Source organism: Acomys minous (assembly GCF_964271855.1).
Source record: "Acomys minous genome assembly, contig: scaffold_27, whole genome shotgun sequence".
NCBI lineage: Eukaryota > Metazoa > Chordata > Mammalia > Rodentia > Muridae > Acomys > Acomys minous.
In genome coordinates this window covers 624,803-638,355 of record NW_028182178.1, presented here as the reverse complement: position 1 = coordinate 638,355, position 13,553 = coordinate 624,803, and the positions used below count along the sequence as shown (strand labels likewise).

Genomic DNA, 13,553 nt, shown 5'->3' with positions numbered 1-13,553 from the left:
AACCACCAATGCGTAAATGATGATTGGAATCTAGAAACATAGTCTGGTATCAGAAGTAATATTTGACAAGTATGGGTTATGTGAGTTATGTCTTTCTCAATTCAAGGAAATGAAAGATACTATTCTTAATTTCAGGAAAGCTTGTGGCTATTGTAGTCATTGATGAGAAAAACACATCATTTGAGCATACCAAGTATAATTGCTTTGAAACAGATTTAAGCTTCAAATGCCATGCCAGCTTTGTGTAGTCTACATAGAGTGTCTTGCAACAGATGTTGTAATGGGATAGTTAAACCTTTTAATTGAAGAGGTGACATATTTATGTATTTATTCTTCTACAGATTAAAGTCAATTGTTCAAGAAGTTGCTAGAGATTTCAGAGACCACTTCCATAGGTATGTGCATGTTTTCTGAAAAGTTGACTTTGTTTGAAAGTTTGTCACTGTTTAATTCGGTTTATCAGTGAAGTAAATTAAAAGTAGTTAAGATCCCTAATCTCAAAAATTTAAGGCTGGCATCTTAGATGCTCTAAGGTCTAAATGCATGGGCTCTGACACAGCACTAAGTGGAAAATTCCACACCTGCCTTCCCATGATAGTGGTCAGAACACAAAGTCATGTTAAAGAATTGTGATACTTCCTTCATGGTATGTGTATAAGGTGTATATGAGGAGGGAAAAATGAGTTCTGTATTTTTTTTAATTCACTTTATATCCTGTCATAGCCCCATCCCTCCTCTCCTCACAGGCCCACGCTCCCTCTCCCTCCTCCCTCCCCCATCCCCTCTTCCTCAAAAAAGGGGAACCTCCTTCCCTTCTATCCCAGCTCATCAAATCACATCAGGACTAAGTGTGTCTTCTTCCCCTGTGGCCTGCTAAGGTTGTCCCACCAGGGGGAAATGATCAAACAACAGCCAACAGAGTCCATGTCAGAGAGAGCCCCCACTCCTCTTACTAGTGGACCCACAGAAAGCCTGAGCTGCCCATCAGCTACGTCTGTGTAGGGAGAGATGTGCAGGGATAAAGTTAGAGCAGAGATTGAAGGAATGTCCAACCAGTGCTTGGCTCAACCTAAGACCCACCCATGGGAGAGAGCCAGCCCTGACACTATTAAAGATATTCTTATCTAAAGATTTGCTTGCAGGCAGGAGCCTAGCATAGTTGTCTTCTGAGAGGCTCCACCCAGTAGCAGTTAGAAACAGTCGCAGCCAAACACAAGGCAATGTACAGGAATTCTTGTGGAAAAGGGGGAAGGGGAAAAGGACCTGGAGGTGACAGGAGCACCCCAAGAAGACCAACAGAGCCAACTGACAGCGCCAGCCTGGAGACTGAAGCACCAACCAAAGACTCTGCATGAGTTCTGTACTGAACATTTGGGTCCCTGCCCTAGGGAGCTTATTGTACGCAAATCCAAACCATGAAAACTCAGAAATGTCAAACACTTCTGGGCCCCAGCATTTCAGATAAGAGAGATCATATCTCATACTTTGAAAGGTAAATCAAGAATTAATTGACCTGGAGCTTCCAGTCAGCATGAGGACATATCTATGCCACATCTTAAAAGTTGGAGAAGCTGCTGCACCCAGTCATTTATAATTCATCCCATTCCTACTTCTTGAGAGTGTTTGACACATGTTTTATGGTAGAAGAATATTCACATAAATTTGCAAATTTGAAACAATTTAAATGAACACTCACATGCCAGGAAAGTGATTGTAAAAAAAAAAACTCAAAATACTAATGAAATGTAAAAAGTTACTTAGGAATAAGAATTTTTGCTGTATTTCATTTTTTTATGTTTGTTGCTGCTACCAAAACAGCAAGAGAAACCTCGAGGATTCATTATTTTCTTTGTATAAAATCTACTAAAAGTTCATTGTGCAATTCTCATGGTACATGGTAGCTGACCTCTTCTGAGTGATCCTATTTCACAGTAAATCCACTTTTTTTTTATTTTCTTTTTTGGTTTTTTGAGACAAGGTTTCTCTGTGTAATGGTCCTCGCTATGTGCAACTCTCCTTGTAGACCAGGCTTGCCTTGAACTCACAGAGATCCACCTGCCTCTGCCTCCCTGAGTGCTAGGATTAAAGGCGTGTGCCACCACACCTGGCTCACTTTCTTTAAATGTATTTTACTTGCAGCACATTTCATTCCCTGTCTTTTAAACATGTATAGTGAGGTGAAATGTCCAGTTTGTTGGTTGTGTATTTGCTTATCAAAACTGAGTAGAAAACACTCTGGTGTAAATGTCAGGGGTTCCATGTTCAGTGTTGGAAGTTTATGTGCTTACAAGTTCTAGTTTGTGGTGTGTACCTTTTTTCTCTTAATCCAATAGTGTGCTCTTTCTCTTCTTTCTCTTTGTTGTTGCTTGTGTCTTACAGAGATTTTCAGTTTGGCCATATGGATGGAAATGACTATATAAACACCTTGCTGATGGAGTAAGTAAAGTATTGATGGTTTTTCCACTTTGATATTACTAATTTTGAGAGATGGAGAGCGACTTAATTAGCTGGAAAAAACATACCAAAAAGCACTTTCTGTCATTTTCTGATGCTGACATCCCCCCAATAAATGTCTGATTTTATTTTATAAATCCTGTATTTTGAATTTATTAAGATTTAATTTTATTCTTTACTATAAAGATTGTCTCCCACTTCAACATAATAACATTTTCAAATCATTCTATAATAGGTAAATTTATAGTTTTTATAATACATATTTTAATAAGTTATTGTGGGCTGGTAAGGTTGTTCACTGAGTAGAGCCACTTCCTCATAGGCCTGACAACTTGAGTTTGATCCCCATATGCCACAAGGTGTCAGAAGAGGCCCAATCCTGAGAGTTGTCTGACTTCCACATGCAATAATCGAAGATGCTTGAAGTAATTGACAGTATTTTTTCTTTGTTCTTTTTTTTTTTTTCTTAATTTTCTTTACATCCCATTTCAATCCACTGCTCAGTGGAGCCTCTCAGAGGACACCTATGCTAGGCTTCTGTCTGCAAACATAGCAGAATATTGTTAATAGTGTCAGGGGTTGGCTCTCTCCCATGGGGTGGTACGAGGCTGTAGTTGGACTTTCCTTCAGTGTCTGCTCTGTCTTTATCCCTGCACATCTTGTAGGCAGGGTAAATTTGGGGTCGAAGTTTTTATGGGTGGGCTGGTGTTCCCATCCCTCCACTATGAGTCCTATCTAGTTAGAGGATATTCTTTAAATTTTAAAATTTCACGCCAGGTGTGGTAGTCGGAGGCAGAGGCAGGTGGATTGCTGTGAGTTCAAAGCCCATCTGGTCTACAAAGTAAGTCCAAGCTACATAGAGAAACCATCTTGAGAAAATAAATAAATAAATAAATAAATAAAATTTCACTGACAGATTCATGCAAGTGTAGAATAAATTTTAGATATTTTTTAACCATCTTTCCCTCCCTTTCTCCCCCACATCTTTCTCTGAAACACTTCTGCCCAATAAGTCTGAGTTGTTTGCATAAGTGTGTGATAGGTTATTGGTAACTTCACTGAAGAAAATTATAACCTCCTGACCCGAAAGCTACTAACTACCAGTAATCACACAGGAAGAGACAGGACCTCGTAGGCCCCTTCCTTGTGCATGATGAAATGCTGACAGACCCAGTCTCATGCAGGGCTTACACAGAGAACCACATGTTCAGTGAGTTCATAGTTGCAGCAGCTGTGTTATGTACAGCACTCATCTTTTTGCAGCACAACTCCCCATTCTTTAGAGTTTATGTTTTTTTCCCATTTCCACTTCCATCCCTCTTCCACATTGTTTCCCAAATGGCACTAAAGTTTTAATAATGTTTAAAAAAAAAAGAAAAAGAAAAAGAAAAGAAAGGAAAACAATTGTTTATAAATTTCCTATTGCTCATAGAACAATTATTGTGTATAGAAGTTGTAAAGTTGATCTTGTATAAACCTAAGAGGAAAGATATTCTGTATAACCCTATAATGGAAATTCATTTTTTTTTCAGTATATGATAGGGACTTTGATAAGACCATTTAAGTTGATAGATTCATTTTTTAAATGTTTGCAGCATTCCGCAGCACTTTTGCTCCAATAACTAACATCATAATCCACGATGATAGTATCTAGCAGTAGGTAAGCATTTAATTCGTAGTTTAGTCAGTTGTAAGATCTTAGCTCAAATTACAGTCACAACATCATAGTCAGCTTAAGTTGTTAGGTTTGAAGGGTGTGTTTTAGTTTTTTTGTCTTTGACAAATACCTGAGGGAAACGGTTTAAAGGAGGTAAAATTTATTTTGGTATGTAAGTCTCAGTCAGTGTTGGTGGGTTCTGCTGCTTTCAGTCTGAATGAGGCAGATCATCGTGGCAGCAGGAATTGTATGGCTGATACTCCTCACCTTAGGTGACTAAGAAGTAAAAGTAGAGGAAGAGAAAAGGAAGCAGGAGAAACCTTCAGTGTCATGTTACCAGTGACTTGATAGATCTAGCCAGCTTAACTGTAGAAGACTCCTCTGCCTACAAAGATGATGTCACCAGCTGGGGGCCTTCACACACGAGCCTTTCCAGGCCATTTCATATTCAAGCCATGACAGCAGGGCTTAAGTGCCAAGGTGTGACCTGCCTGGTGAATGTTTAAGTACATTGGAAAATATATGTGTCCTCTTGTTGGGTAGAGTGACAGGAGACTACAGAGAATTCACAATAGTGTTTATTTAACATGTATGTTTACTCAGTGTATACAAGGAACCATTCTGAAGGGTTAGCTTGAATTTTCTCATGTAATTGTGTAGCAAGTTAGGTACTATTGGTTTCCATATTTTATAAGAAAAAAGCTTTACATGTAAGAAGCTAAAGTTCTTGACTAACATGCTGCAGTGTTAAGAGAAAGCTCCAGATTCAAACAGTGTGGTTCCAGAGACCACTCTCTTGCCTGTTGGGGTTTCTGAGTACCATCTGAGGTAGAGTTAAACGTTATTAGTATTCTGTATAGTACTGTGCAGAATTGTATACTTTGCACAGCACTTTTAATCACTTAGGTGTTGGTTTTTAGAATATTTTCATGCAATCTTGATTAATGGTAAAGTTTATACAAACTTTGAAAGCTTCCTGTAAACCACAGAGGTAAAGATATTAAAAATCTCTTTTCTTCTCTAACTATAGCTACTTAGATGTAATTGAGCGCTAGAGTATTTATTATTGCTGTGCTTAATATAAATTTTTATTTTTTTTTCTAGTGAGTTGACAGTCCCAACCATAGTTGTACTGAATACTTCTAACCAACAGTACTTTTTGCTAGATCGACATATTAAGGATGCCAGTGACATGGTCCAGTTCATTAACAGCATTTTGGATGGTACAGTACCAGTAAGTGTTTCAGATCCATTTCAGAGGGATGAAGGGAAAGAGGCACAAGAGAAACTAGCAGTTCTTTACCTTAGATCCTGAAAAGAGTAGGTATTCATTGCTTGGAGGGAAGAGGGAATCAGCTTCCACCCACTGCTTTCTCCTGCCTCATTCAGTCAGCCTATTAGAGCCTCACAGGGGCAAATGTCCCTCAAAGAGTTATTTGGGACACTGTTGCCTATCACAGTGATGGGGAAAGTATTCTTGGCCTCTAGAGCTGGTAGAGATATTAGGAGGTTTGTGACCCGGAATAATGCTTTTTTAGAGAATTTTCCTGGCATGACCCTTTGGAGTCAGTTGAATTAAGGACAACTGAATTAAGTTAGCCAGACTATGAAAACCAGTTTTTTAAACCATCAAGAAATGTATTGAGGGGCTGGAGAGATGGCTCAGTGGGTAAGAGCACCACCTGCTCTTCCAAAGGTCCTGAGTTCAATTCCCAGCAATCACATGGTGGCTCACAGCCATCCATAATGTAGTGTGATGTGATGCCCTCTTCTGGCCTGAAGGTGTACATGCAGACAGAACACTGTATACATAATAAATAAATAAATCTTAAAAAAAAAAAAAAAAAAAAGAAAGAAAGAAAAAAAAGAAATGTATTGAGAACCAGAGCTCCAGCAAAGAGTTCTAAAAATAATCATGTGAAAGAATTGTCATAAAGACTATGTGATCTTATTTTTTCCTTTTTCTATTCTTTTTGTTACTGTAATTCTTATTGTAGTATTTCTCAAACTAGGCTGCAACTCATTGAACAGTCGTGAAAACATATCTTAATTCAGTAATTTAAAAAAAAGTCAGAATGAGTCTTTGTTGCTTCAGTGATAATTTAATTATTGTTTTGTTTTTTACATGTTTTTTTCAGTTTTACACAGACTTTGGGAAGCTCCCTGAGTCACATAGTAGCAATATGTTACTGTGTTGAAGTGTTGTTTTGATTGAAAGAAACTGAGTTATAGTAGTGAGAGCCCTTTTGTTTGTGAGTTAGTGAAACCTGACCAGACTCTTGTAACAGATATGTCATTGGTCCTATAGCTTAGCAATTCAAAGAATGGTCCAGACTTCTGGGGTAGCTAGATGCCAAGGTTTGATATCCCCAGGAACTTTTCTCTGCACTCATCTCAGCACTATCTGTTGAGCTCCATCTGCATGAAGATGTTCCTACTTAGTAAGAAAGTCTTTGGCCACACTGTAGCTAAGCAGCCAGAGAAACTCAGAGCTTGTGCAAGCCTAGGGAGGGTGGGCCACCTTCCAGCAAGCCACAAGGATTATAAGTAAAGGAAGAATGAATTGTTTAGAGTACGTTAACATGATAAGTAGGAATATATATATTTAACGTGAATATATAAGTGGTATAAATATTTAACATGATTTTTGGGGACTAGGGTATAATATTTTTTGAATCAATATTTTTACTTCTAGCTATATTTTTATGTACGTAACATAACGAACTACTAATATGTGTATAACTTGTCTTATTCTTATTAAATTAAAGGCCCAAGGAGGTGATAGCATTTTGCAGAGATTAAAAAGAATAGTATTTGATGCCAAATCTACAATTGTGGTAAGTTCTGGCAGTTAATTTAGTGTCTTCAATAACTGAAAATTTTGGCATTGTCAGTCTGCTCTCTGTTTCTTTCAACTTGCCTTCTTTCTTTAATACTTTATTTCTTTATATGGCAGGCTTAAATTGTAGAATTAAAATGTGAATTAATTCTCTAACAGTTCATTTGTTCATCCCAACTGTCTTGCTCCATGCCACTTTTCATTTGTTGAGGCAAAGGCAACCATGAAAATGTGGCCTTATTGGTAAGGAATAAATTTGGGTAATCTGAATTATCCATACATAACATCCTTCTGTTTATCACTATCCTGTTTCCACCTAAATGGTTTGTCCTCTTTGTATTTTGTCTGACAGCTGCCCTCACTTTCACTCAGGACCACACATCCTCTCAACAGTCTTCAGTCCACTACACAGTGTCACAACAGCCATCAGTTCTGAGCACTTCCTTTCCCTTTTCCAGTGATACTCACCAGAAGACCTCACCCATCTGAAGTACTTTCCTTACTGGCTTTTAAATATTGCTGAGGCTTTCTAGGGCTAGAGTCAGTAGTCATACATTGTCGTGTTCTGCTTCTTTCTCACTCATCCTCAAATTTCCACCTCTTATTCTGTGAATCAACCAAAATTACCTTTTGTTCTCTGTATTCTTTTAGAGTAACAGACCCAACCCATGAAATAAATCTTAGTGGTAAAACCAATTCACGTAACTGAGGAAATAGCACATAACATAAGAGGAAGTAGTAAATTAATAAAGCTTTACTAACAACCAGATGACTCAGATATTAGAATGTCATGTGAAGAGAGTATGTATAGGGCTGTAAATAGATGGCTCTGTAGTTAAGAGCTGGTACTTTTTACAAAGGACCTAAGTTCAGTTCCCAGCTCATAACCTCCCATGACTCCAGCTACAGGAGATCTGATACCTCTGGCCTCCAGGCACCTACACACACAGACATACACACATAAATCTTTAAGTATGTGTGTGTGTGTATGAGCATGAATATTAACTCTTTACCAGAAAGAACCCACAAGCAACTTCCTAGAGTTTAACACATAGATAATAATCATCTAAGAGATATTTATAGGCAATAAGAGAAAAAGAAGGGTCTTGATAATCAGACTATTTGATTGCTTATCCTGTTGCCTGTAGCCATTTCTGCACACATGCACACTTACATGTGCATATATGAGCATAGAATTTTTGTTTATGGAGTCTTTTTGTTTGTTTTTATTTTTCGAGTCAAGATTTCACTTGTAGTCCTCGCTGTCCTGGACTCCTCTTTGTAGACCTGGCTGGCCTCGAACTCACAGAGATCCACCTGCCTCTGACTCCTGAGTGTTGGGATTAAAGATGTGAACCACCACATCGGGCTTTATTTATTGAGCCTTTAACATGGTAGATACTGCTCAGGTATTGACAGTTATTCATTGCAACTGAGTTCAGTAACAGTGAGAGAAAAGTTGTGTGGCTTTAAATTTACATCATGTTTTTTATGTCAGAATTCCATTGAAGTGCAACTGAATTCTCTCCCCACAGTCTATATTCAAGAGCTCTCCACTTATGGGCTGCTTTCTCTTTGGCCTGCCGCTGGGTGTCATCAGTATCATGTGCTGTGGAATCTATACAGCTGACACAGATGGAGGCTATATAGAAGAGCGATATGAAGTGTCCAAAAGCGAAATGGAAAACCAAGAACAGATAGAAGAGAACAAAGAGCAGGAGTCCAGCAGTGGAGGGTCTCTAGTGCCTGCGGTGCAAGAGCCCAAGGATGTATTAGAAAAGAAGAAAGATTGAGACTTCACAGAAAGAAAATATTTGATAAGATTTCAAATTATTAAAGAGTATTTATTGAATTTAGATATTTAATCATGATCTATTTACAGAAGAGAACATGTTCTTTGTATTTTGCTAACAACTGCATGAATTAAAGTAATCCTTCCATAAATGGAAGCTGTTTGGAGCAAAGAGATGAAGAGTTTGTCCAGAACAAAGTCAAATCGTTCTGTCAACTATTGTTCAGATGCCCAGTGTCTGTACACCTGTCTATGTGTGTGTTCTATGGCAAAGTTAAGAAACTTTGGCAGAATTTTAACTTGACCATTAAGGTGGAAGATGTGTGTTTTGCAAAGAGAAATAATACTTTCACCTACTATACCAATTCTCCTATATTTTGGATAAAGTTTATATAAACAGATGAAATCTTTAAAATTTAGACATTTTAAGAGAAACTGGTAATTTTTCCATCTATCAAATTTAAAGTTCTAAGTTTAAAAGTAGTGATTTTATATATAGCATAATGATTTTATTTTACTAGTTGTTTTTAAAGGAGAAATGTTACTTTTTTACTTAAACTCCACTGCATTATTGCGATACGGGCATATGGTACCATGAAGTAGGAGAAGGATCTTGTAATTGACCTTTACAAAATGACCAAGATATGTGTGGAGTGGGGGCTGAAGCTGTGCTGTTTAGCAGAGCACACTGTCCACTACTGCAGGAAAGAGAGGCCATCTCACTTTTAGCCAAAGCAGCCTGGTATTTTGTTTTGTTTCATTTTTATTTTATAGCTTGATATTACTTACAATATTTCTATTAATTAAGAATGTTTTCATAAGAAATACAAATTACATTTTATGATATGTAAACTAATAATTTAAAATTTACTGCCACACCTCTATTGTGGGAGACTATAATATATCAGTGATACAATCAACATGTTAAACTCAGATATCATGGATAGAGAGAGTTCTCTTCTCTAGCCCCTCACCTTTGCCTCCATGACAGTCACGACCTCTCATGTTTTATCAGAATGCAGTCATGCCTAACAGTAGGTATTTTGTGATAATATGTTTACTACAGATCAGTTTGTTAATTTTGAGGCCTTCGTTTTAGCTAATTTCTGATTTTTTATTAGGTAATGTTTAGATTCTGTTCTTTGACTACTTTAGGGTTTGTTAAAAGGATCCACTGTGCATTTACAGACATCGTGTGTAGTTCCAACAGTGACATTTCTTGGGGCTTCTGCTTTGGTTGCCAGGGGAGCTTCTGATCTCAGATGCAATACTAATCAGCACTGAACTTAAACACGTGTGTCTGGAGCTAGGGAATTGCTAATCATAGTCTGTGTCCAAGTGTTCCTTTTCATAGTCAAAAGCATCCATTTTTAACATTTAATCATCATTAACTTTATTGATAATGTTATAAATATGTAGTCACAGGGAATTTTTAGGAAATAAAAGAATATTCTCTAATGGAAACTGGAGATACGCACTGTTAAAAGTTATTGTGAGCTGTGCATAGTGGCGCACGCCCTTAATCCCAGCACTTGGGTGGCAGAGGGAGGAGGATCGCTGAGTTCGGAGCCAGCCTGGTCTACAAAGGAGTCCAGCACAGCCAAGGCTACACAGAGAAACCCTGGCTCAAAAAAAAGTTACTGTGAAAAGTAAGCTCCTCCAAAGAATAAAGATGATTCTTTAGGAAGGTTCATGGTAGTGGGCCCAATGGTCAAGCCTTTTTATAGGAGAAAAGACCTGAAGTGCATAGAGATTCCTCATTTATGATCCTGTATGGTAAGGAGAGAGACAAGGGAAGTCCCACCAGTATATTTTAGTATTGTTCATCACTGTCAACTATGTATGTATTTTGTCTTGTCAATCATCCCTTGTAAATAAGTTCTTAGTAAGAAAAAAAGAATAACTAAAGCACAGCTTTGCATCAATGAACAGAAGTGCAAAGATAATTCTTTGTTTTCGGCAATATTTTTCTTTACGAATGAGTCCTTTGGTTCTCTGCTGCAAAACAACTTTATACTGATCCTCATAGTCTATTTATACTTTTAAAATGTGCATCGGATAAAACAAAATGTGTATGTGGATTGTAAGTAAAGTTTTTTGTATTGAACTCTTTTTTACTTGTTTATTCTTAAGGACATTTTTATTTGCATTGTCAGGTTGCTCACATAAAAACAAAACAAAACTAAAATTTGTTCATTCATGTGCTTTTCTCTTGAGTGTGTTATCATTCTGAATACTGTATGCTTATCAGGAGAACATACTTTAGAATCAAGGCACCCCTCTTCATAATGTAGTAAATGATTGATACTCTAATTCCCATGGCTAAAAACCAACAACAGAATCCTTTCAGGAAAGTGGGATTCTGCTTTTTTTTTTTTTTTTTCATGTGTAAAGATCTGATTTCTGAAATTCAAAATCGTAGCTCATTGGTGCTCAACAACATTTAAGAGTATTTCAGAGAATGTGCATGTTTAGCCCAGCAACCCCAGCACCTCTGCCCTGAAATTCCTCTTTGTTGTGTTTACCAATATTTTGTAGTTTCTATTGTTTGAAATTTGTTTGAGATTTACTAGGTCTAGAGGTTTTGATTTCTTCCTTACTCAGAGGACTTTTGGAACCTGGTTTAGAACTCATGTAAAAGATGCCAAATGAGTAAAAGTAATGGAAAAGTCTCTTGAAGAGCTGAAGCAATTGTGTGTGTTGTTTGTTTTTACCCAGTTTTATTGCTCATGATGTTTCTAATATTTTGACTTGGTAGCTCTTTATTTTAAGAAAATAATATTTTCCAGCACTCGGAGGCAGAGTCCGGCCAATACATGTAAGTTCAAGGTCAGCCTGATCTTCAGAGTGAGGCTACACAGAGAAACCCTATTTTGAGGGAGAAAAGAAAAGTAATAATATTTTCATCAGTGTTTCATGATGAGATGAACGGGGGTAGGGGAGAAACCACTCACCTATTCTTACACAGAAATTGTTAAGTGTGGACTGTTTAGACTTAAGTGGCAGGACTGAATTTGCCATTTTCTTTTTATAAATATATATTTTTTCTGAATGTGCCTGAGCCCCAAGAATGAGAAAAAACAATAATTAATTGTAGAAATAATACATTTTCTAGTTTGGACTAAGCTATAAAGGTTTTTGAAAGTGTATTACTGTTAACTTGTCGAATTGTGATACTCTGCCTTATGACATCAATTGGAAACCTTTGTTTTTCTAAAATAAAGTAACTAAAAACATCATTGCATAACTGCTACCTTTAATACGTGTTTTTCAGAAGTTTGCCATTTGACTAGTTGTCTAAACAAAATAAGCTATAACTAATATTCCATACAATACTTTCATTTTAATAAGACATAGCTTATTAATAATCACAGAAATTTTAGATTTAAGCAGGCTTAGAAGAGAATTATATCCAAAACCCCAACACCCCTTTATCTACTTTTAATTTTATAAAACCTAATTTCTACAAAATTCAAAGTTAAAACTGGTGAACTTTGAATTAATAAATTAACGATTCTGAATACCATACTGTCCTGACCTCTCATTTTTATTATCAATGAACAGGCAATTTAAAGCATTGGAGGGGTGGCTATTTGTGTTTGATTTTTTTTTTCAACATTAAGTAAAGCACGTACATTATGAGTACATAAGTTTTACACAAATGTTAATTTTAAATTCCTGACATCAGATATGTTTTCATGAGGTGTTGAGACCAAGAATAACTGAGCTCAAAATATGAATTTGAACTTGATTTGCAGCTTATGAGCAGAAACAGACAGCTCAGCTATGTGTGAAGGAGGTGCCCTGTGTTATAAGTGGGTGGGGCACCATCTGTACGGGAGTTTTCTCCACCCTTGTGAAGTTAGAAAAGCCAGTTAACCTGTCCCACTTCCGAATTACCTGTGTCTTGAGGATAATGCTGCCTATCTGTGGATTTTTTAAAGTTAGAAGACCCCATGACTGACACAGCCACAATTCATTAATTGAGGATTACTGTTTAAATTTAATTGACTTCTCATTTAGAATTCTATCATTGACCTCAAGGAGAGGAAGGATCTAATAACAAATATTTAAGTTTAGTTACCTATGAAAATCCACTGGAACCAGGCGGTGGTGGCGCACACCTTTAATCCCAGCACTTGGGAGGCAGTTGGAGGCCAGCCTGGTCTACAAAGCGAGTCCAAGACAGCCAAGACTACACAGAGAAACCCTGTCTCGAAAAACGAAAAAAAGAAAATCCACTGGGTTTTGTGCTTTTTAAATGAAAGTGATCACACACAAGGAAATGTAACCTGCCAGTTATTGATTAATATTTATGAATATCTTATTTAAAGTTCTGTATGATTTAGACAATTAGATGCAGATATGTCACCATAGGTGGAGTCTGAGGTTTCAGAAGGTACCTGTGGATCATGATGCAGATCTCAGGTTCTCCAGCACCATGCCTACCTGACACATACTCCCTTTTGGTGATGATGGTATCTTTGGAAGCTGTAAGCAAACCCCTGACTAAATGCTTCCTAAGTTGACTTGGGTGTATTGTTTTATTACAGTAAATGATAGCCCTAAGATAGTTTTCTTGTGCCTTTATCTAGGAGAATACTCTGGACAGGTGAGTTGGGGAAGTGGGTTGAGAACAGAGCTGATTTCCACACTGGAGTACAAGCAATTGGTGTGCATATGTAACTTGATATTTGAATGACTTTAGAAGAAAACTTGCTAAAATGACATTTTTCTGCCTTTGTGGAATAGTAGGAAAATAGTTTGCTATGCTGGAATGGAAAGAAATATGTAATCTAAATTGGACTGGG

General features: G+C 37.2%; 1 protein-coding gene across 1 annotated transcript in view; it reads left to right on the top strand.

Moving 5' to 3' along the window:
- The window catches only part of LOC311591755 (protein disulfide-isomerase TMX3-like), a 33,782-nt gene extending 22,353 nt beyond the window's left edge, over window positions 1-11,429 (top strand). Inside the window, exons 11-16 of the mRNA XM_084803405.1 lie at window positions 136-193; window positions 342-395; window positions 2,380-2,436; window positions 5,216-5,345; window positions 6,880-6,948; window positions 8,486-11,429. Of these exons, the coding sequence (XP_084659531.1) occupies window positions 136-193; window positions 342-395; window positions 2,380-2,436; window positions 5,216-5,345; window positions 6,880-6,948; window positions 8,486-8,743 (626 nt within the window). The 3' untranslated portion in view covers window positions 8,744-11,429. The remainder of the gene's footprint in view (window positions 1-135; window positions 194-341; window positions 396-2,379; window positions 2,437-5,215; window positions 5,346-6,879; window positions 6,949-8,485) is intronic.
- The last annotated feature ends 2,124 nt before the right edge of the window (window positions 11,430-13,553 follow it).